Source organism: Varanus komodoensis, unplaced genomic scaffold (assembly GCF_004798865.1).
Source record: "Varanus komodoensis strain SLA01 unplaced genomic scaffold, ASM479886v1 scaffold33, whole genome shotgun sequence".
Lineage (NCBI taxonomy): Eukaryota > Metazoa > Chordata > Lepidosauria > Squamata > Varanidae > Varanus > Varanus komodoensis.
The window spans coordinates 10346815-10370759 of NW_025335817.1; the positions used below are offsets into that span (position 1 = coordinate 10346815).

General features: G+C 46.0%; 1 protein-coding gene across 1 annotated transcript in view; it reads right to left on the reverse strand.

Moving 5' to 3' along the window:
- Positions 1 to 91: 91 nt before the first annotated feature.
- Positions 92 to 23945, reverse strand: part of TICRR (TOPBP1 interacting checkpoint and replication regulator) — a 39596-nt gene continuing 15742 nt past the window's right edge. The window contains 16 exon segments of the mRNA XM_044438549.1: positions 92 to 115; positions 164 to 473; positions 983 to 1096; positions 1545 to 2984; positions 3183 to 3744; positions 3936 to 4081; positions 5040 to 5138; positions 6437 to 6498; positions 6612 to 6729; positions 8311 to 8505; positions 9097 to 9160; positions 9573 to 9669; positions 10523 to 10765; positions 22008 to 22087; positions 22242 to 22335; positions 23090 to 23184. Of these exon segments, the coding sequence (XP_044294484.1) occupies positions 355 to 473; positions 983 to 1096; positions 1545 to 2984; positions 3183 to 3744; positions 3936 to 4081; positions 5040 to 5138; positions 6437 to 6498; positions 6612 to 6729; positions 8311 to 8505; positions 9097 to 9160; positions 9573 to 9669; positions 10523 to 10765; positions 22008 to 22087; positions 22242 to 22335; positions 23090 to 23184 (3528 nt within the window). The 3' untranslated portion in view covers positions 92 to 115; positions 164 to 354.

Here is a 23945-nt window from a genome sequence, read left to right on the forward strand (position 1 = left end):
AGAGACTGTAGCCAGCATAAACAGTAATCCTTTCAATTCTTTTAACAAACTTATCAAAGCAAAATTTATTTTACAAAAGAAATATTTAAAAGTGGTTATGTTCTCAATCATTTACCTCCTCATCTGTTGAAACCTCAGTCCTACTTAAAAGGCCAAGGGCAACTTTCTGCCATTGGCTGCAGCATAGTTCCACTTTTTTCTGGTTCTGATGCTGAGCAAAATGTTTCCTGTGACTGGATCCAACTGTGAATTCATGAGCAAGACATGCTGCTTTTGTGGTTGGCCCTTAGTTTTGATTTTAAAATAGGCATGAAACACCTCCGAAGAAGAGTTCCCTCAGTTTTGTTTCACAGTTCAGCAAAGCAGCCTTTTCCGTGAGTAGGTCCTGCTAATGGAACGCTGTCTGGAGGCCACTGCCCTCTGAAACGGGGAGAAGTCTTCATTTACAGCTGCAGACACTTCAGAGTCATCTCCTGTGTGGGCAGCAGAGTGTATGAAAGGTACAGGTAAGTTGCTGAACTGCAGAAATTTGCCACAAGAACACAGAAAATAAAGGGCTGACAAAAAACCCCACCCAGCTGTGGTTGCATCATCAGCCTGCTGCAGGAGAGGAGGGAAGCACGGCCATTCCATCAGCAACTTCTAGCTCCTCCTCAAACTGAGCCCCATTCCAGCTGGTTTTTAGGAAAGCTTTTGTATCTAAGAGTAAGTAACAACTAATGTGGTTTTCTTTCCCCTCCTTCAGACATTTTCTGTGTCATCCCTCTGACAGTAAGCTGGACTAGGATACTTCAGATATTTTCTTTTGAAAGCAGGAGCAGAAGCCTGTTAAGCAATACAGTTCCCAAATATATTGTGTGCCTTCACAGTGAACCTTTAATAAGAGCATATCCACTATCCGTCACTGGTTCATTATTTTCCCCCCAGTCCAGTCTTCTCTTTGGCACTACTCAGTTGCTTAAAATACCTTGTAAGCTTTTACCTGTGGAACGCTTCCTCGTGGATGAGGTGTGACAGAGCAGTGGAGACTGTGTTAGGGCAAGAAGACCACTAGCAGAAATGGTGCTCTTTCCTAAAGACTTGGGTGGAGTCAGACCTGAAGGAGGGAAAACAAGGCCACTGAAGAAGAAAGTAAAGGCAGGGCATGTAACATTCCAGGAATTCCAAGTGAGCTTGATGAGGAGAAAGGGCCTTTGTTTCTTATGGAAATCCTTGGCCGTGTTGCATAACTAGGGGACAATGCAAAATTTGTGTGTAAGACCACTCCTAACTCCTATTTACTGTATTAATAGAATTAAAGCGCAGAGATATTGGAGGCCAACTGCTTTAATGCCCTTCTCAGAATGGCATGTCTATTAAGCCACAGTCAATCACATGTTCTTGCAGGGAAAAATATTGAGCCAGTTGTGGAGTATGGGCAAATCCTAGGGACAATGTTTTTTCCTGGGGGGGGGGGCACATTTTGTCTGGCCCTTTTATCCCACTTTCTATTTTTATTAAGCTCCCCCATTCCCTCTCAATACCTGATCTTAATCCAAAGATACCTGAAAAACTGAAGATCTCCTCCTCCTCCAGGATGGTCCTGTTTGAGGACACTTCCCCCTTACTGATGCTCAGAAGTTCTGTTGAGTAGGGAGCTAAACCGGAGTGTGCTCTCTTTCTGAAGGACCTTTTTACTTCCTGGCTTGTTTCCTCCTCTGGAGACAGGTGCTCAAAGGCCCTTTTCCTGAACTTCAATCCAGAAGTATTTCTGCAGATGCTCTCATCACCACTGGGCTCTACGTTACTGCTAGGTGACTGGTCTTGAAGTTTGTAGACTCCTTCAAGTTCAAATTCCCCCAAGAGCAGTGCTTTATTGCTATTAAAGAAGGCAGAAGCTCTTATTTCCCCTGCATCTCCAGGGGCATCTCCCTGTTTGTCACTTCTGCTGCAACTAATAGCAGCTCTTTTCTTTCGCGGCCAGTCTTTGATCGCTTCAGGGGTAATCCTTCCTTTATGCTTTGGAGAAGGTGTGCAGTGTGTGCCAGCATTGCTCTGGGATGGGGAAGCAATAGAAGAGGCGCAATGTGTTGGAGTGTATGACTGGCATATGTAGGTCTGGCCATTCCCTCCAAACTTCCCAGGACTACTGTGGGCTGAGCGAATACAGGAGGGTGAGCTGGAGGCAGGTTCTGGTTTCGCTGAGTGCTTACCACACCAGGTCACAGAAAGATCCCCCAGAGCAGGATCATTTTCCTCTCCTTTGGGTTTTCCAGGCTCTGCATGAGACTGCAGTTCCAGAGTTGATCCAGAAGCAACCTTTTTGATGCGGAGCTTTGGCAGGCCAGAAGCTTGCATCTCTAGTTCAACTTCATAGGTTGGTGGACTAACTGGCAATGGCTGTGTGTGAATAGTCCTGGGGGTGCTGCACGTGGCCTTGTTCTCAGGGTTGCCTAGTCGCGCTGCAGCTTCCCGCTGCTTTCTCTCTGGGGTGCAACGCAATGCATATGCGGAAGTGCCGGACTTTGGGGCTGGAAGCCAGGAAGGCTGGTTCTGTCCAAGAGGGCTCTGGAAGAGTGGGTGCTGCAAACCCTTGGCTGCCTCTGCTGGCAAAATCCTATTTTGTGAAGTCCCTGAGCCTTGTTCTACTGGAAAGCTACCTATGAAGGACCTCTTGACTAGGCAGGGGGTCTCCAACTGCTCACACACCACTACTGCATCTGGGATAAGCACATGCTCTTCAGGGGAAAATTTAGGAGATGGGTGTCTTTCTAATCCTCTTCTTTTAGTTGGAGTTATTGCTCTTGTTTGTTGCGTTGTTTGTATATCCTGCATCAAGGTCATTCCTTCTGTATTCTCAGGTTTGCAGAATGCATTGGTTTTAGCAGAAAGACTGGCATTGTTCCTATACTGACATTCATTACTTCGGTACAGGTTTAAGTGCTCTTTGGGCATGCAGGAAGATCTGACGGCTTTTGCTGGGGAGATATTTGTGGCATTCTGACCTGTCAAAGGAGACTTTTTGGGTGTACAAGACTGCTTGCTTAGTATTTGAGTCTCAGGAGAGGGGAGAGTACATGTTGCTACTGCAATTAAGGATGAATTACAAGGTGGAGAGTTAACGTCAAGTAGCAAAGCAGAATCAGCTTGTAGAGAAAATGTTTTTGCACTCTTTGGGCTTGACAACAGCTCTGAATGTGTACCTCCAAAGACTGTGGGTGTTACTTCTGATAACACAGAGTCTGACTCCAATGATGAAAGCTCCTGGTATGAGAGTCTTTTTGCCTCAAGAGAGTGCCTCTGAGCAGGAGTTGGAGAAACCATTTTCTGGGCAATTCTCAAGGAGCGTCTTGGAGACTGCAGCTGTGAGAATGACATTCCACTGGAACTTAATGGAAATGGAGAAGCTGTTATAGACAAAGCACCTACTGAATCAGAACTGCCTGCAGATGAAACAAATACATCATCGAGTGCTTCGTTTCTTGCCTGCTTTGCTAAAGTCTGTAGCTTGGCAACCTTGGAAGGGGAAGAACACTTTTTCTTCTCTGTCAGAGGATCTTCCTTTTCAGTGGATTTGGGCCAGGAATTGTTCTTCTGTCTACAAGGGGAAGAGAGATCTTCCAAATGCGTAGCTGGAGCATGCTTTAAGGCTGAGGTTTTCTGAGGTGTCTGCTCTAACTTCCCTTGAATCCGTGGAGATCTTCTCAGAATATTGTTGGAGGGACTTAGTCTCTGGGAAAACTGAATAGGATTTTTTCTTGGTGTCTGTAAAAGAAGGAAAAGGGACCACAGTTTCCAAGCAGGAATAGAACAGCAATACATTGTGTAGCAATTAAATCACTAATTAAAGACATTGCACATTTTAAGCTATATGTTAGAAATGACTCCTGAGAAGGCGGGTAGACCAGACACAGGTAGATACAGCAGAGACAGACATATCAGGATAACAATTTTACCTGGTAAACAAGCTTGCTAGAAGCCAAGGATTTTCTTCTTGTTTTGGATGAGCCCATCTCCTCAATACTGAGCACATCAACAACTGCTCCAAAGAGAAGGCTTTTAGGGGACTGGATGGCTTTCTTTGCAGGAGGAGACACCACGCCTATAAACAAAAACGTGGCCATTTAGACTGGCAATGACAGGCAGGAATAGCTGTATCCTCCAGCCAGTAGGACCGAAAGTCTACTGGCTCTAAAAAGCTTGCTGCATTTTGTATCTCAGGTTACAATATGAGGAAGACTTCAGTGCAGCCACACTAGTAGCCAAGAGCAAAATAGTTCTAGCTAGTACATGGCTGCCTGGGATATGCAGCTGGATGGAGCCTTAGGTCAGGAAATGTGTGGCTCTTCTGAATGGTGACAATGTGAGGGGAGGATGTGCTTTCTAGCCAAGGAACCATCAAGCAGGGGCTGCTTAATTTCTCCTTCTGCCTATATATGGCAACCACTCAGACCACTAAGGCTGTTTGGGGATGAATCTTCTGCTGAAAGAAACATGCAGGGAAATAGTATAGTTGCCCCCCAACTTCGCTTTTTTGAAGTGCCCCCCTCACCTTCCTGTTTTCCAGACTTTATTGTTATTTATTGTACTTATACCCTGCCCCTTTTTCCTTTCAAGGAATTCAGGGCAGCTTACCCATTCTCCCCTCCTGTTCAGTGGAGACCCAGAGTCTCCGACTTACTATACGACTATAATAAACTGCTAGGCCTCTAAAAGGAAGAAAATTAACTAGAATTAAGACCAGGGCACTTGAGAGACAATCCTCTCCTCTACAGGTTGGTGAGATAATCTGAGGTTCTTTTCAAAGATCTTAGAATGTATGGGCAATGAACCAGAATCTCCAAACTAGAATGAACCCCATCCAAATTGCTTCGTTTTGACCAGACAACAATTCTTGTCTAAAATTTTGACCAACCTTGACAAAAAAGCCATATTTTGTCTGAAACTTGAGCATCCTTCTTAAGGTGTTGGTTAATATCTAATATCTATCTATTTGGTGAAGAGAGGCTTCACATAATTCTGTGAATCCTAAAGCATCAAATGCTCCCTTGCCTTCATACCTGTTAGACTATCTTGATCACATGGGGCTTCTACTTGCTCAGAATACAGTATTCTATCCAGCAGCAGCTGCCTGACCCATGGGCTTCTTCTTAAACCACCTATGAATAAGCCAGAATAAAGGGACAGGGAGGAGTCAAGTTGGGCTTACACTTACACCCACCCAGTATCAGTCTGTATGACTGCTAAAAGACTAGAATCAAACTCCCAAAACACATTACTTAAAATTCAGCAAAGATCCTTCTGACATCCACAATCATAATCTGACAGGTAGTTCACTGCTGGCATCCAGGCCAGACCAGAAGTGATACTAAGTCTGGCCATCTTCTCTTCCATTGTCAAAAGAACCTCAGTTACAGTCAAGTGACCGCCACCATCCACATTTCGAAGTCATTCATGCAATGGTGCTCCACACACTCGTAATCTTGTGTTTAGATTCCTGCAATGTACAGTATGTGGGGCTGCCCTTGAAAATGGTATGGAAACTTGGTGCAGAACAGGGCCATCCTTCGATTGGCTGGGACAGACCAATATGAACAAATAAGCCCTGTTCAATATCGATTACACCAGCCACCAACTGAAGTCCAGGCCTGCTTCGAGGTGCTCATAGTAATGTCTAAAGCCCTAAATGGCTTAGAACCTGGATATCTTGAGGAATGCCTCTTCCCTTATCTGGACATTAAGATCCTTGATGGAGGTCCTTCTCCAAGAGTCACCGCTAAAGGAAGCAAGCAGGTTGGCTACAGGGGAAAGGGCCTTTTTGGTAGCTGTGCCCCAGTTATGGAATCAAATCTTCAGGAAAGGTGCACCTGGCGTTGATCCTTTATACATTTTGGTACTAGCGAAATCTTTTTCTTCTTGTGTTATTTTAATTGTTGATTGAGATGTGTTTTTAAATTGGTTGCAGTGGTTTTACATATTATCTATTTTGTGTTATAGTTGGGCTGCTTGTATCCTTGCATATGCTTTGCTGTTTTAATGTTTAGCTATCTGTCAATAGTCCAGAAAGCAATGTGCTGAGGCAATGAGATAGCTTCCATGTAGCCTGAAGTGCCTGATCCTGCCTAATCTTGGAAGCTAAGCAGGGTCAGGCCTGGGCAGAAGTGGGATGGGTGACTTGAGTGTATGAGTCTATTGCTGTCAACTGCCTAGAGAGCTTTGGCTATAGGCAGTATAAAATGTAATAATAATAATAATAATAATAATAATAATAATAATGGTATATAAAATTCATATGGTGACTTTTTAATGCTTTTTGTGATCTAAGGATGGCGTTTTACTGTATTCCTCCTGGGAAGGATAATCTAATCTAAAATGTGGTTTTAAGATTGATTGAAACAAACAAGTACAATAATAAAGACACATGCAAACAGGGGGCCCAAGTCATATCAATACCTACAGGTTATGTTTCTTTCAGGAGATTCTTCTACAACCCCAATTTCAGATCCAGGATCTGAAGACCTGTGAAGAAGAGTATTTTAGATTCAGCAGAGTGGCAACAAAGACTCTAGACTCTGGGCTTTAAAAGTGTTCCACTTTCTAGCAAGTAACATCAATAAGCAGCCTTCACTCACCGGCCTGTAATCTGCTTTTGCAGCAGTCTATTGGAGATCTGCTTGTGCAGCAGTCTATTGGAGATCTGCTTGTGCAGCGGTGTTTCTGCCACCCTCTTGGTCAATAGCCTGTGACTGCCTGAAAAGTAAAGCAAAGATGTTTCTCTTGAAGCAGACCTTTGGCATTTCAGCTGTTCAGCTGCTGAAGGGGTGGGGTAGGTGGTTGGATGCAATGTATATATTTTATCGCTATGTTCTAAACTGTGCTTTTGTTTCTAATCTGATCTTTAATAGCTGCCTCGAGCACCTCCTTTGGGCAGAAATGCAGGATGTGCATTACATAAACAAAGCTTTACCAGGCAGCAAGCCTGCACAATCGTTTGTGCTGAGCACGCCAAGTGGCTATATACTCAATAATTTAATGTTGAGAAAGTAGTCCTTCACAATTAAATCTGCTTTACAACTGGTTTCCTTTTTTCCATGTTGTAACAGTCACCGCCAAATGTAGTTGACTCCCACACTTTCCTGTCACAGCACTTTAACGGGGACAGGGGATGGACGGACCATTGTTCTGGGGCAGGAACTCCTGACAACACATAGGTCTTCCCTGCTTCCAACCCAGAACTGAAGGAAGGGACCAGGTGTGTCATCTGTCCACCTGTCAACGTCTTGCTTGTTCTAAGCACTACAAGCCGTCTCTTCAGGCCTAGCTGTCACATGCTTCCTTCTACTGCAGCAGCATTGCCTAGCCTTCTACACGTTTTCCTTTCTTCCACTCATCCTACCTAAGAAGCCTTGAGTTGTGAATTTCCCACATCTCTCATGAGACTTCTGGACCTGTATGCAACTCTGCAGGAACAGTAACATCTCCCTGCACCTTGCTTAGAGGCTGATGTCCATCTCCAGCCACAGGAACCTCCCTAGGCACACCCTATACCAGGGGTCAGCAACCTGCGGCTCCAGAGCCGCATGTGGCTCTTTCATCCCTCTGCTGCGGCTCCGTTGCTCAAAATATGTGTCACAACTGCCAATGTGCGACACCCACCGGCACGCAATTTATTGAGTGTTTCGACCCCGGTAAGCCAACCATGGATAAATGCAAGAAAAGAAAAGTTTCAAAAGAAAACAGAACGTTTAATGGTAGGTGGGCAGATTCATTTGCTTTCACTGCTGACGAGACTGGTTTACCAGTATGCTTAATATGTGGTGAGAAAATGGCAAACAACAAAAAGTCGAATGTTGCAAGACATTTCCAGAATAAACACACAGCCTTTGCTGAAAAATATCCAGATGGAGATATATAATATCTGGATGTATAAAAAAACACTATAGTTTTTTTTATACCTGGCATCAAGGTAAAAAACGATATATGCAGTGTTATGTTCATTTTAGATGTCAAAGGGGTTTTGTGTTTTCTGTGGGAAACGGGTCCAAATGGCTCTGAGTGCTTAAGGTTGCCGACCCCTGCCCTATACATTCACACATTGCCTTAACTGCATTATATGAAGACCTACAGCAACTGTTTAGGCTTTCATCTTCACTAAGTGTAAAATAGCAAAATGTTTGCTTCAGGTGAGGAGCTTCTTTGGGAAAGAAACACTGTGTGGTGAGCATGCCTGTTTTAAAGGAAAAGGCAATCAATACATGACTCAGAATTAGTTAAGACATATGGAATAAGGAATAACAAGACTAACCAGCAAAGCACCAGAGCATCTCTCACCTCTGGTACCCTTGTTAGATTGGTTGCATTTTAGGCCTTCCACAGCCGATACTGACTGGCTCCGAGGAATCTTTGTGAGGGATCTTTTGCTTGGAGAAATCACTGCCTTGTTGAAGAGGTTCCTTCGTACTTTTGTCACTTCCAAAAGCATCAGGAAGGCAAAGAGAAGGAATTGTTTAAATGGAGAAATAAAAACTAATGCAGCAAAAACAAGACCTTTACAAGTAGTTTAAAAACCTATCAGTCTGCTCACAGGAAGAGTTTCTTTAGAAATGTCAGATTTACTCAGCTACTGAGAAAATATGGGAAGCTGACATTATATGAGTATGTGCTACACAGAACATACACACAGTGCTGTTTGAACCAAGTTTTGCAGAATGCAATGAGAATGTCACTCTTAAAAATTAAAAAAATGCCAGTGATATATTTCTATGCATTCATGTTTCAGTTTTTCACTAAATACAGTTTACAAAAATGAATCCATGTGTATATGGGCAGAACACTTCTGGCAGATAGAGAGAATAATTATAGAAGTTCACAGTCTTGCTGGATTAAAACAGGAGGACACTGTAAAACTAAGTTATTCCAAACCATCTGGGAGCATGGAGAGTTGCATCCTTCAGTTCTTAAGTAATTTTTAATGCATGGACACATGTCAAATAAGCTTCCTCTAAGTTAACTTTGGGAGAGTGAAAAACATTTTACAAGAAACTCTTTAAAAGAAAAAAAGGTTCCACTCTGGAACCACCTGGTACCTTGCATCCTCATGAAGATAAGGATCCCTACCTTGCACTGCCATTTTCTGTGCAGCTGGTACTGATTTCACATCAAGAGATGCATGAAAGTTGTCCTGAAGATTAAAATGTAGTATTGAAAAGACTGCAAAATTACACTTGTTATAAATCTCAGTTGGATAACTGTTGCTGAAAGCCATTTTTATGGAAAGATGATTTTCAGAGTCCACTGAAAATCAAATAAGTGGATCTTCCTTACATGTAAAACAGCTTATCACCACAATCTCAAAATGACTGTTCCATTTATAACAGGCAAGCAAGGACATAGGATCATAGAAGAGTAATGTTGGAAGGGGCCATGAAGGCCATCAGGTCCAACCCCCTGCTATTGCAGGACACCAAGTTACACCGTCTCACTCACTGCTGCACATATTTTGGCCTGATCATTTCAGGGTTTTTTTCAAACAATTGAAAAGGCTACAAACCTTTCAAGGCTACAAACAATTTGCACCCCAGAAAAAGGCTTACCTTTTGAGTACGGTTTCTGGGTATCTGAGGAATCTCTATTTGGCGTAAGTTCTGTGATGATTCTGTCACACTTCGGTGTCTGGCTAGCGTACTTTTTCTAGAAGCACAAGACAAAACTTTAACAATAGTGCATGGAAGGCGTTACATTTGGGTTATGATTCTTTTAAAAACCTTTTGAGAAGCCACCCTGAAACAAATGTGACTTTTAAAAAAATGCACTGAACTGACTTTCTCACATGATTTCCTCAGGCTGTTCCACTGTTAGCTGTAAACCCACTGGGTCTGGATTCTGTAAGCTGTTTTTGTTTATACATAACACTAGAAAATAATTGTTGCTAAATAAATTTAGATTATAAAGATGGAGTCAGAGATACTGGAAGGAACCCAGAGATATTCACAGTTTTATACTTACCACATCAGCCTATCTGTGTATCTCCCATGGAAACCCAGGCACTAGAATTTCAGAAAACTTGTGGGATGAGTTTTAGGAAATCTGGTTTAGATGCTAAGTCTGTTGGGCCCTAGCGTACACCTTAAAAGTGTACCCTCACACACACACATGCAAACTGATGTGGGAAGGCCAGCAGTGGAAAGCAAACTGGCTTTCAGGAAAGCTTATCCACCACTACTTGTGTTATCTTGCAGGTATTTGCTTAATTTTCAAAAAAACCCAGCACTCTGTAAAAGACAGTTTGAAAATCAGTGAATTTCTACTTTGCATATGTATGAAATTCTCCAAAAATTTCATCTTTTATGGGTGCTGTTTTATGTTGCATGTTGCTCTGAAATCTAATAGGATGAAAAATAGTATATCAGTGTTAAATACATCTGCCTCACACTGATTCATTGAAAACCTAAATGTAGATCATTCACAAGTAAATATACCCCCTTCCCATCCCATAGTCTAATTTAAATTCAGTGCCATTTACTCCTTTTCTCTTAAGTGCAACCACCTTTTCTTGGCAGATCTAGTACGCAGCTCTTCCAGCTGATCAGTCTCGGTGCTCAAGGCAGCTGTTCTGGAAAGTGGAACAGAGGCTGTGGAAGCAGGAAGGGATGGAGTTTGGCTCTCCTGACTTCGGGAATCATCACTGAAGAAATCTGCTGGAAGGACAGAGGCCAGCTTTGGAGGAATCTGTGTCCCCAGACTGTAGTACAAGTCTCCAAGGGTCTTTGGCATAGATTCTATGTACCTAGAAACAAGATAACATGAGTGTACATTGAATGTATTATTACCAAGAATTCTAACCCCTGTGTGATTTTGTTACCAGATTCTGTATCCTGCTCTACCATTAAACCTGCAAAATGTAACTTTCAAAGGATACATATATTTGAAAGGAATTCTATTTTGTTTAATAGAATATTTATTTATTGCTGTTCATTGATAAATACCAAGGTGGTGTAGAATATTTATTAAAACAGTGTGGTCTGTTCACTGTGACCAGGCTGACCCTATCTAGGAATGGCCGTAACTGGTATACCAATCAAAGCAGGTAAATCACCAGGAAGGTTGCTATAATTCTGAAAAAAACTACAAGTATGCCATAAAATCAATACAGATTTGCTCACTCAGTGACTTGGTTTACACATAACAGACAACTCATGGGTTGTCAGGAGCAAGCAAGCTGACACCTGCTCACTTACTATTTTCACTTGATTCATTCTTTTGTAAACAATCCCTGGACATTCTTGGGTTATTCATCATGACACACAAACTTAGAATTCAGTTACTGAGGGGGAAATAATGCATAGTTTTAATCTAACTACAATCCATCGCTTAAAACTCTGGATTGTTTCCCGTTTAACAAGCTGGAGTTCTGGGTTTCCATTTCCAAAAATGCAAAATATTTTTACAAATTGGAAATGGATTCGACAAGAGGCAGTTCACCTGTTCCTGTGTGGCCCTGACTAACTATGGATTGTTTAATGCATACTTGGTCATGATGTGCAAAATAAATCATTAATCCACCCCAATTATCCAGCCTCCAGTAAAACCAAGTTATGCTTGTCGCATTTGGGATTTAGCTGAAACTTCACATGGCTATAGCTCCAGTTTAGCAGTAAAAATTAATACTGTGTCTTCTGGGGATTAACTGTGCAATCTTCTCCATGTTTAGTCAAATGCACATCCCAAGCATTTTAATGTGGCTTTCTCATGGAACTGGGCCTTTCTCTCCTGCCCCCTCCCTCCACCATCTGCCGCCGTGCTGCTGCCACCGTCAAGCCAGGGAACATTGGGGGCGCTCCACCAGGCCCTAGGGGACAGCTGACACTGCTCCCCGCGGCCACCGCTGGACCCACCGGGGCCGGAGGACGCCAGGCCGGTCGACGACACTGCCGCCGGGGAGGATGCCGCCATCTTGGCGGCCGGCGAGTGCCGTGCGCCCGCCCTGCTTCTCCACCCCACCGGCTCTGGGTGAGAGCCATGCCTGATTGGGGGTGGGGCGCAGGGACGGCTGCCGGCTTATCTTGCCGGTCGCAGCCGGGGCCAGCGGCCGAAGGGCAACGGCCAAAGGGCGGTCACCGCCGTTTGGGGGCTGTGCGGGGGCTGGGCTGGCCAGGGGCTCTGTTGTCGGCTGGTGGGTGGAATTGTTACTTGGACTGGGATGTTTGGGGCGGGGGGGTTTAAGTTGTTTTTAGGTGTTTTTAATGAGTTTTAGCTTTTATTTTTAATGGAGTTATTCTCAGCTATGAATATGGGGTTGCCTGGGGAGCGCATGGGCGCTGCCACTGGGGTGGTCATGGACAATGGACGTTATGGCGTTGGGGGGGTCTAACGTGTCCGCGTAGAAGAAGGAGGAACAGATGGCTAGCGCCTGTTCCCCCTTCTGGTTATTCCCCCAGCCTGAGGGTTCCAGGTAGTCCAGTCAACCGCCCCCCGGGCCTGTCGGTGCTGCTGCTTAATGTCAGGTCGGTCCACAATAAATCTTCCCTCATCCATGACTTGACTGTGGATGTGGGGGCCGACCTGGCTTGCATTACAGAGACCTGGGCAGGTGAGGAGGGGGATGTCTCCCTCTCTCAACTGTGCCCGCCCGGGTATCTGATCCAGCACCGACCACGCCTGGAGGGGGGGGGTCGCTTTGGTTTATCGAGCCTCTTTTTCCCTCACGGGGCTTCCTGTCCTCTCAAGGCCGGGTCTAGAGTGCCTCTACTTGGTGTTGGACAACCGAGACAGACTGAGGATTCTGTTGGTGTACTGTGCACCCTTCTGCCCAACAGACTCCCTGCCTGAGCTGACGGAGATTGTCTCAGATTTGGTGTTGAAGACTCCCAGGATGTTGGTCCTGGGGGACTTCAATCTCCATGCTGAGACGGTTCTGACTGGGGCAGCTCAGGACTTCATGGCCTCCATGGCAGCCATGGGGCTGTCTCAACATGTCGTTGGCCCGACCCATGAAAAGCAGGTTGCTTACCTGTAACTGATGTTCTTCGAGTGGCCATCTGTGCAGTCACACATATGGGTGTTGCGCCTGCGCAATGCCTTTGGCCAGAAGATTGAAAGCTAACAGTTTTTTGGCGGGAAAGCTCCGCTCCCCCTCCCCCTATAGCCTATAAAGAGCGGCGTGTCCGCCATTTTGTTCAGTCTTTGAAGACCGAACGTTCGCCCCATGTGGAAAAAAAAATATCCCTACTATAAACGATATCGGTACCATAAAAAAGGGGACATTCAGTACCAATGAATATGTCCACTCAACAACACCGAGCGGGGCCGGCGGGTGGGTTGTGTGACTGCACAGATGGCCACTCGAAGAACATCAGTTACAGGTAAGCAACCTGCTTTTCTTTGTCGTGGCCTCTGTGCATCACACATATGGGTAGATTAACAAGTTTACCATTATTGGAGGAGGGGAGGTGTCCTCAACGAAGAACAGATGAAAGAACGGCCCTGCCAAAGGAGCAGTCTTGCCTAGCACGAACATCTTGGCGATAATGCTTAGCGAAAGTGGAAGGAGTTGCCCAAGTAGCTGCTCTGCATACGTCATCAATTGGGACTCCTGACGCGAAGGCAGAGGAGGTAGCGACAGCCCTAGTCGAGTGGCTTCAAGGAACTGTAGGTAAGTCAATACAAGCTAGCTGATAAGCTAGGGTAATTGTATGGACTATCCACTTGGAAAGCCTCTGAGGAGTGACTGGGGCGCCTTGATCTTGAGTGGAGTATTTGACGAAGAGTTTATTTGAGCGTTGAATAGACTCAGTCCTCGACCTATAGAAGGCTAGGCAGCACCGAACGTCAAGTGAGTGCAACGATCTTTCTAACGGAGTCATCGGGGATGGAAAAAAGGCAGGTAAGACAATGTCTTGTCCCATATGAAAAGAGGAGGCTACCTTAGGAAGAAAAGATGGATTTAATCACAAGACAACTGTTTCTCTGTGAAAATTCAGGTGAGGAGGATCTATGCGGAGAGCGCAGAGCTCACTAGCCCTTCGAGCTGAAGTAACCGCCACAAGAAACGCTGTCTTCCAGGAAACAAGGCGTAAATCGACTGTTGCTAAGTGTTTGAAGGGAGCTCTCATAAGCGCTTGTAAGACTACGGAGAGACTCCAGGTAGGCATCACTGGTCTGATTGATGGGTTAAGATTATGAAGTCCCTTCAGAAATCTCTTTATAATAGGTTGAGAGAAGATGGGTGATCTGTCACTAAGCCACGATGATAGGTGATTGCTGCCGTGTACACTTTAATGGCCAGGGCGACTTATTTTATCTGGCCAGGGCCACTTATTTTATATTGTTATTTTTTGTATTTTAACTTTATGTTGTGAGCCGCCCCGAGGCTTCGGCGAATGGGGCGGCATAGAAATGTTTTAATAAATAAATAAATAAATAAATAAATAAAATGGAAGACGGCTTCAGTCCAGACTGATGCAGTTTTAATAGGAACTGAAGGATTTGATGTATAGATGCAGCATATGGAGAAAACGAACGAGACTCGGCAGAGGTCAAAAATCGTCGCCATTTGGCTGCGTAGGACTTCCATGTAGACGGTTTTAATGCAGAATCAAAGATGTGCTGAATATCCGGAAGAAAGGCTGTTGGGTCCGACGGGGCGTTGCTTGGATCCGATGACGCGGGAGGAACAAGTGAAGAAGAAGAAGAAGTGCTGAACTCACCGGATCCGGGGGCAGGATTCGAACCACTTGCAGATGCCATCGATACCGATAGCGCAATGTTAGTTATCAGATTCGCCACACTGTTAAGTTCAATGACAGTAGATCTGGATGGCGAGGTACGGAAGCAGTGGAAGGTGAAGGTATTCTCCGCAGGAGATGTCGAGCAGTGTCGAAAACCAAGGTTGGTGTGGCCACCAAGGGGTAATCAGTAACCCTGTGGACCGATTGTGTACTATCTTCGCTATCACTCTCAAAATAAGAGGAATCGGGGGAAAGGTGTAAAAGTTCAGATTGCTCCAGGGGATCATGAAGGCATCCCGTAGGGATCCATGCCCGATTCCCGCTCTCGAACAGAAAACATCGCACACCTTGTTCTGTTGGGTGGCGAATAAGTCCACATCGGGAAACCCCCAGAGACTGAAGAGATGGTCGCACGTCCAAGGATCTAGTTCCCATTCCTGAGAGATGAGCATGCGTCTGCTGAGAAGATCCGCTTCCACATTGTCCGTACCAGCGAGATGGACTGCCATCAGCGTAATGTCTCTCGGGAGGCACCAATCCCAGATTTTCATTGAGAGTCTGGCCAGAGTCGGTGACTTTGTTCCGCCTTGCTTGTTCAGATAAAAGATGGTGGCTATATTGTCCGAAGTTATCTGAATGACTCGATGTCGGAGAACGTCCTCAAAAGAACTCAGGACCTTGAATACAGTCAGGAGTTCCAGGAAGTTGATATGATTCTTGGATTCTTGATGATTCCACGTGCCTTGAGTGTATAGGTCGGAGCATACTGCTCCCCATCCTAGGAGAGATGCATTGGTACCGAGGGTTACCGAAGGGCATCGGGGTCTGAATGGAACCCCAACAGTCAGGTTGGCTGGAACTGACCACCAGAGTAGAGAATGGAGCACAGAGGATGGAATTCGAATCAACTTTGATGGTGGATCCTTCTGTGGATGGAACATCTTGTTGAACAGGAGTTGTAAAGGACGAAGTCGAAGTCTGGCGTGTGGGACCACAGCAACTGAGGAAGCCATATGCCCCAGAAGTCTCTGGATGGGCTTTGCCCGAACCGTGCCATCTCGTCACATTTGATGGATGTGGTGAGCAAGAGTCTGTTGTCTGTCCCAAGGAAGGAAGGCTTTTCCCACCGTAGAATCCAAACGGGCTCCAATGAAGGTAATAGTCTGTGCTGGAAGAAGAGAAGATTTCTCAGTATTAATGCATAGTCCCAGATCGTTTAATAAGGCACATGTCGTACGGATAGATGCGAGAAGTCCTTCCCTAGATAGGGACACCAGCAACCAGTCGTCAAGGTAAGGGTAAATTTGTACCCCTTGGAGGCGTAGGAAAGCGCAGACACGGGCCATACATTTGGTGAACACTCTCGGAGCGGTAGCCAGTCCGAAAGGCAAAACTGTAAATTCGAATAATTGGAATGCAACAGCAAAACGAAGGAAGCGCCTATGATTCGGGTCAATGGGAATGTGGAAATAAGTGTCCTTCAAATCCAATGAGGCGAACCAATCCTCTTTCCTTAGCAGCGGCAGAATATTTTGAAGGGTGGTCATTCGAAACTTTTTTGTTGCGATAAATCGAATCAGATTGCTTAAGTCCAAGATCGGATGCAGACCACCATCCCGCTTCAGGACCGTACAATATCTGGAACAGAATCCGTGAGGTCCGTCAGCCAGGGCCACTTGTCGAATCGCTCCTTTACGAAGAAGTTGTTGGACTTCATTGAGCAATACTGGTGAGCATGATGTAAACCAGATCGGACTCGATGGAGGAACGATGTCAAATTCTATCCGACAGCCATGCTGTATGATGGACAATACCCACCGATCAGATGTGATGGACTTCCAAATGGGGAGTCGGCTTTTCAGCTGGTCACCAGATGAGAGTGGGGTGAGTATGGAAGGAATCAGAGGAGTGGTTCGCCCGTCCCATCAATGCTGTCTCCTATCTTCATCGAAACGACGACGGCCCTGCTGATATCGTTGCGGAGGCTGTTGACGGCAGCGTTGCTGTTGCTGCTGCCGGTGTTGGGGCTGCTGTCAAGGCTGGTATGATTGCCTGTAAGATGGATGGGTCCATGACCACTTACACCTGGTCTGGGTCTGTAGCTCCATCCTCTGTGCCGTCATGCGAGACTCATGGAGTTTCTTTAGCTTGTGGTCAGTCCTCAAGTGGAAAAGCCTGGACCCGTCGAAGGGCATTTCCTCTATTCACCTCTTCATCTCCTCCGGGAAGTTACAGTTTTGTAACCAGGCGGGCCTCTGGAGGGAGACGGCACCGACCAAGGCCCTCGAGTCTGTGTCCACATGATGTCGGGCAGTGGACAACTGCTGGACAGCAACTTGCATCGCCTCCTTGACGAAGACCTTAGCCAGGTCACCCTGGTGGTCCGGGAGGCCTGAGACAATGTTATGGAGGCGCTGCATAATGAAGTATTGATACCTCGCAAGTGTCGCCTCTTAATTAGAAAATCTCAGCCCTAAGCCAGAGGCAGTGTACACTCGCCTGGCCAGGGAGTTGATCTTCCATCCCTCCTTGTCCCTCGGTGCGGTGTGACCTCTCGCCTCTCTGCCCTGGGAGGACTCCACCACCACCGAGTTCGGTTTGGTGTGGCAGAGGAGGAAGGGTATGTCCTCCTCCCAAACCCGGTACATGGATTCGTACCTCCATGAAGTCGGTTGGGGGTGAGCAGGCAAGTCCCAGGGTTGCGTCATTGCCTGTCGCAAGGTGATGATCAGCAGCAGGACGATTGATGTAGATTGCACCCCACGGATGACATCATAAAACTTGTCCGTACTCAGTCCCGGATGCTGGACGGCGTCTATCTCAAGGGACTGGACAAGGCGGGACATCAACTCTGCGAAGGAGACATGCGATTCATCAGGTGACGCAGGGCCCTGGGAGGTCACAGCGACATCTGGGGAGGTAGAATTGACCTCCAAATCATCGGAATCAGCATGATAATATGGGGGAGCCGATGAAGAGGACTCAGCCGGAGAGAAGGACCGGCTACTCTCATCCCAAGGAGGTATCGGGGACGCATGCCTCAGGCCCAAGGACAGCGGTCGGTCGCGAGGAGTTGATGAAGATCGACCCCTGGGACCAGGGTAGCATCCGACGGAATGCGGATCACCCCAGCCTGGTAGTAGGAGCGGTACCATCCTTCCGAACGCTGTTCCACGGAGCGACTCCTCCGGCTCCTAGGTGGGGACATTTCCACATCCACCTCCAATGTGGCTGCGGGCATAGGTTTGGGGGACCTAGCCCTAGGGAGAGAATCTTGAATCTCCCCATAAGAAATTGACTCCCGTGGTAGAGTTGGGAGAGGCTCAGGAGGAAGGTCAGCCACATGGCGAGGGGACCCTTGAGGGGTAACCCTCATAGCCGCCTGAAACACCGGGTCAGGTGGAGACGGTACCGAAGGAGCTGTCGAACCCAACTCACAGTGCCTGGGAAGCTCTGGATCCTTAGATTTCTTTGGCGGCTTCGGAGCCTTCTCCTTCCTGACTTTCTTGTGGTCTGCCGATTTGTTGGTATCGGCATGCTTGCACTTCTCATGCTTCTTCTTTGGAGAAGCAGGCCGAGCGCCCATGGTAGACGCACCTTCGTCTGAAGGGCGTGAGGGCAGAGGCGCAGTGGAAGAGCCAGGCTTCGGAGCAGTGACTAGTGGGTCAGACTGCAGAAGAGCCCGATCCCACAAAAGCCTCCGTAGGCGGTTCTCACGATTTTTCCTGCCCTGTTTAGAAAAGGCCAGGCAGTGAGAACACTTATTGGTCCTATGCCCTTCCCACAAGCAGGAGACATCTTAGACCTGCATTCCACGCACTTGCGGAAAGCCGCTCGTTGCGCCATCGTAAGAAAAGGAAAAAGAGAAGATAGTGCAGAGGGTAAGAATATATTTTTGGTATTATTATTATTATTATTATTTTTATAGAAGATCGAAAGAGAGTTAGAACGATAGAAAAAAACAGAGAACTATTAAGAGGAACAAGAATTTCTACAAGAACTACTAGTACTAACAGGGCTATAATAACTGGGAGAGAAGAACAATCGAGAACAAACAAGACGAGCAACGGTCAGAGTGAGAGCGAAAGCGGCACGAGGCACAGTGAACGGCGGTCGCAAAGACTGAACAAAATTGCGGACGCTCCGCTCTTTATAGGCTACAGGGGGAGGGGGAGCGGAGCTTTCCTGCCAAAAAACCGTTAGCTCTCAATCTTCCGGCCAAAGGCACTGCGCAGGCACAGCACCCATATGTGTGATGCACAGAGGCCACGACGAAGAACGTGGACACACTCTGGACCTGGTTTTCTCGATGGGGCAGGAAGAGGGTGATCTGAGGGTGGGGAACTTGTGTCTGACACCCCTGTCATGGTCAGATCACTTCATTGTGAGTCTTGAGCTCGAGAGCGGCCTTTCCGTCTGCAAGGGTGCGGCCCGATTGTGCTGGTCCGCCCCCAGAGCCGGATGGATCCAGATGGATTCCTGAAGGCCCTGGGGGATTTCCCGGTTAAGGCTGGTGCTCCTGTCGATGCCTTGGTCGAACTATGGAATGGGGAAATGACCAGGGCTATTGACACGATTGCTCCTAAGCGTCCTCTTCCACCTGGCAAAGCCCGTTCATCCCTTGGTATACACCTGAATTACGGGTGATGAAGCGGGTTGGGAGACGTCTAGAGCGTAGGTGGAGGAAATCACGGGATGAATCTGACCAAACTCACTTGAGAGCCCATTATCGGACGTATGCTGTGGCGGTGAGGGCGGCAAAGAAGAAATTCTTCTCTGCTTCCATTGCCTCCTCACAATGCCATCCAGCAGAGCTCTTTTGGGTGGTACAGGGGCTGGTACACCCAGGCGCAAAGAAAGATCTCGTACCACCCTCGAAGACCCGCTGTGACGACTTCGCCAAGCATTTCAAGGAGAAAATCACTCAGATTCATCATGAGCTGGACTCCACTAGTGACTCAGAACCTTCGGGGGAGGTTCCAATGTTACCATCTGGTCCACAATTGATGGATGAGTTCCAGTTGTTGCGGCCTGATGATGTGGACAAGGTGCTTGGACAAGTACATCCTACCACCTGCTTACTGGACCCTTGCCCATCTTGGCTACTCAAGAAAGCCAAGGACGGGATAGGGACCTGGATCCTGGAGGTAGTCAACGCCTCTCTAAGGGATGGCCGGGTACCTGCCCCTTTAAAGGAGGCGGTAGTCCGGCCAGTTCTAAAGAAGGCATCCCTGGATCCAGAGATGGCCGTCAATTATAGACTGTTGGCCAACATCCCGTTTTTGAGCAAGGTGTTAGAGCGGGTGGCGGAGGGACAACTCCAAGCACTCTTGGATGAAACTGATTATCTGGACCCATTTCAGTCCGGCTTCAGACCCAGGTACAGCACTGAATCTGCCTTGGTTGCCCTGTACGATGACCTGTGCAGGGAGAGGGACAGGGAGAGAGCGTCCCTGTTGGTTCTCCTGGACCTTTCAGTGGCTTTCAGTACCATCGACCATGGTATACTTCTGGATAGGCTAGTGGGATTGGGGGTTGGAGGCACTGCTTTGCAGTGGTTCCGCTCCTATCTCAATAGCCGATTCCAGAAGGTGGTGCTGGGGGACTATGTCTCTGCGCCATGGCAGCTATGCCATGGAGTTCTGCAGGGATCTATTTTGTCCCCCTTGCTATTTAACATCTACATGAAACCGCTGGGAAAGGTCATTAGGAGGTGTGGGCTGCGGAATCATCAGTACACTGATGATACCCAGCTCTACCTCTCGTTCTCAACTAATCCAGGTGAGGCAGTGGCTGTACTGAACCAGTGCCTGGCCGAGGTAATGGGCTGGATGAGGGCCAATAAACTGAGGCTCAATCCAGACAAGATGGAGGTCCTGTTGGTAGGTGGGATGGGCTTCAGGATGGGGGACCTGGCCCTTGTCCTGAACGGGGTTGCACTCCCTCTTAGGGACAGGGTTCGCAGCTTGGGAGTGCTCCTCGACCCAGAGCTATCAGTAGAAGCTCAAGTAACAGCAGTGGTGAGGAGCGCCTTCCTTCAGCTTCGGCTGATCCATCAGCTGCGTCCCTACCAGGAGAACGACTGCCTGGTGACTGTGACACATGCATTGGTAACTTCCCGATTAGATTTCTGCAACGCGCTCTACGTGGGGCTGCCCTTGAAGACAGTCCAGATACTTCAATTGGTGCAAAACAGAGCTGCCAGGTTGCTGACGGGCACTGGCATTGTGCTCATATAACCCCAGTTCTCCGTCAGCTTCACTGGCTCCCCATTGAAGTCCAGGCCCAATTCAAGGTGTTGGTTATCACCTATAAAGCCCTCAATGGCTTGGGACCTGGTTATCTAAAGGAGCGCTTGCGTCCATATATGCCCTCCCGCCCCTTAAGATTGGTGGAGGAGGCTCTTCTCTGGGAGCCCTCTGTGAAGGATATTAGGAGGGTGAGTACCCGGAGGAGGACCTTCTCTGCAGTGGTGCCCCACCAATGGAATGCGCTTCCCAGGGAGGTCCATCTGGCACCGTCATTTGTTTTTCAGCGCCAGGCCAAGACCTTTTTATTTAAATGATATTTTAATTGTTAATTTGTTGTTTTTATTTATTGGTTTTAAATTATGGCCGAGATACTCCAAAATTTTAATGTTATCCTATTTTATGTTTTATCTGCCTTGTAAGCCGCCCTGAGGCTTTCTGCGATGGATGTGGCATAAAAATGTTATAAATAAATAAATAAAATTACTGAAGTCAATGTCCTTAAAATGGTGAGTAAGGCATTAACAGCAAAGTTTGATATTCTAAAAGATGTGATGTGCTACAAATCTGAGTCTTGACTAGTCATATAAAACCACATCCACACTCTGCTAAGTAACCTGGCTATGGAAGTACTCTCTCTCTTTTGCAACTTTAAAAAATGCATGAAGTGCCAAATCTGCTGGCTGTGGAGAAAAAGACACAGTATTCCCCAGCTATTTATTTAAATACAGGGACAGGGTTTTTTTTCCTTTTTGGTAACATGGCCCAGTTTTCCCATTTTGTCAAAGGTTATTTTAATGCTTTTGAGATTTCTGCTGATACTATTCAGCTTCTAAACCAGAAAGGCTATAATTATCTATAATACAAATAAACTATAATACAATAGACAGCTGTTAACCCAGTAGCTCATGCACCCAACCAAATTCTGTGTTAATAATCAGGCTGCTCTCCAGTCATCTGCAAAATATTATCTATACTGTTCCCCCCTCCCCACTGTGTTCATTCATTTGTAAATGAAAAACTTGCAAATTTCCTACAACATGAAAGCACTCACGTTTCTACAATTTCCTCTAAAAGACTGGTGAGGTATCCTGGGTCTTTAGTCAAACACAAAATCCGCAGCATCTCTGTTATCTACAAGACAGTTGTGTGGAGAAATGTAGTTCAAATTAGGTGACACAGAGACAGCAAGCTGCTGTGAAGAGCAAATCAGATGCAAAGGCATCACTTTCTCTCAGAATTCTGTTTTCTGCTTTTGAAACCCATAGCCCAGACTTCTTTTATCTACCTCTTCTACAAGTTGTTCCATTTCATCTGCATTGTTTCGAAAAGAAGGGCACTGCAAACACATTTCCAGCCGCAAGTATACCTGAAGCTGGCACCTGTTGAAAAAGAAAGGATGGGAGAGAGAGAAGCTATTCCTTGCTGCAGTTTTTATATTATCTGCTCAGAGCTGCAAGACTATCTGGGGAGAGGCTTCAGAAGAATATTTCCAGTGTTTGGCAGAGATAGATTTTACAGCAACTGAAAGAAGGGCATTCTCCCTGGTGGCCCCAAATTATTAGAATTATTTCCCTTTACAGTTTTACAGGATCAACAATGCAGATGCTCCACTGGTTAGTAAATAGTCATCTAATAATGTGGGCATTCTAGGACACTGATTCTTAGTACTGTCTTAATGAATTATGGATATTTGTCATATGCTTTGTTGTGCTTTGTAAACCACTGTCATCTTTTTGATGAAAGTCAGTTCAAAAATAAAATCACCCCCTCCATAAACACACCCCTTCCTTTTGGGGGAACAGAGCCAGAACACATAATATCACTGATTACAACTGGTATTCTGGTTGAGGGTAATATGACCTGCCTGTTAAGGTTTATTATTGTCCATCATTAACATTGAAACATAGTATACATAGGTTATAAAACAAAGTATCATTTAAAAAGTTATTTATACATTAGGGGTAATGGGAAGGCTGTGTCAAGAAAGCAATCCACTTTGAAAATAATGCAAGAAAGGTGAATAGCTATTTTGTAGCACTCCAATAGCACACAAAGGAATTTTAAAAAATAGTCTAAGCATTACAGAAGAGTACTTCACAACCAAGTATTTTGGAAATATATTGTGCCTCATACTCTTTGAGTTCCTTATCAGGATCATGGCCAAGCTGTTGCCGGAGGACTTTGCCAGTCTTCAGGAGACTGCTTCGGATTGTATCCATACAGGCTGTCTGTAGACACAAAACAGAGGTGGAGTAAGGACAAACAACATTCTAGAAGTATCCAGTGAAAGAACTGCTCACACAGCTGTACAGTACAACTGAACAAGCAAAAGTAATGCTTTTTTGGGAAGACTGATACCAGGCAAAAACCAAAGAGCAACAGGGTTAAGACAGAAGATAGTTTTTTCCCCTTTGGAACAAATGTTTGATCAGAAGGAGGGGAAAGGAATACTATGCAATAGCAAACTATACTGTCTGTTAGGGAAAAGTAAATTCTACTCCTGCCCTGTATAGTGTGATCTACATACACCAATGTAGAAGCGACTCTCTTAAGTTTAATGGGACTTTCTGAGGTAACTGCACACCGCATCGCAGACTTAACATCTTTGTATAGTTCAGTGTTTTTCAGAAATGTGATTTGAGTATTCCATGTTCAAATCTGGTAGACAGCCCTTCCTCAATCTGGGACCCTTCAGACACTGAATTACAACTCCCAGCATTCCTAACCAATAGCCAGGGTGACTGGAGCTGATGGAGTTGAAGTCTGACACATTGCAGACAGCTGCTATGGACAATGTCACAATGTGAAACAGAGTCTGGTTTGACCTCCAGATGAGATTTGGAACTGGATAAACTCTTCCTTGTCAAGGAATACAAAGTACTTATAATACATCATAGTTAGAGAACTGTCTGAGCAAACCAGGCTGGTAAATGCTGTCATGATTGTAGCCAAGACCAAGACAGAAATACAAGAGAGAGGAGGCATCTCA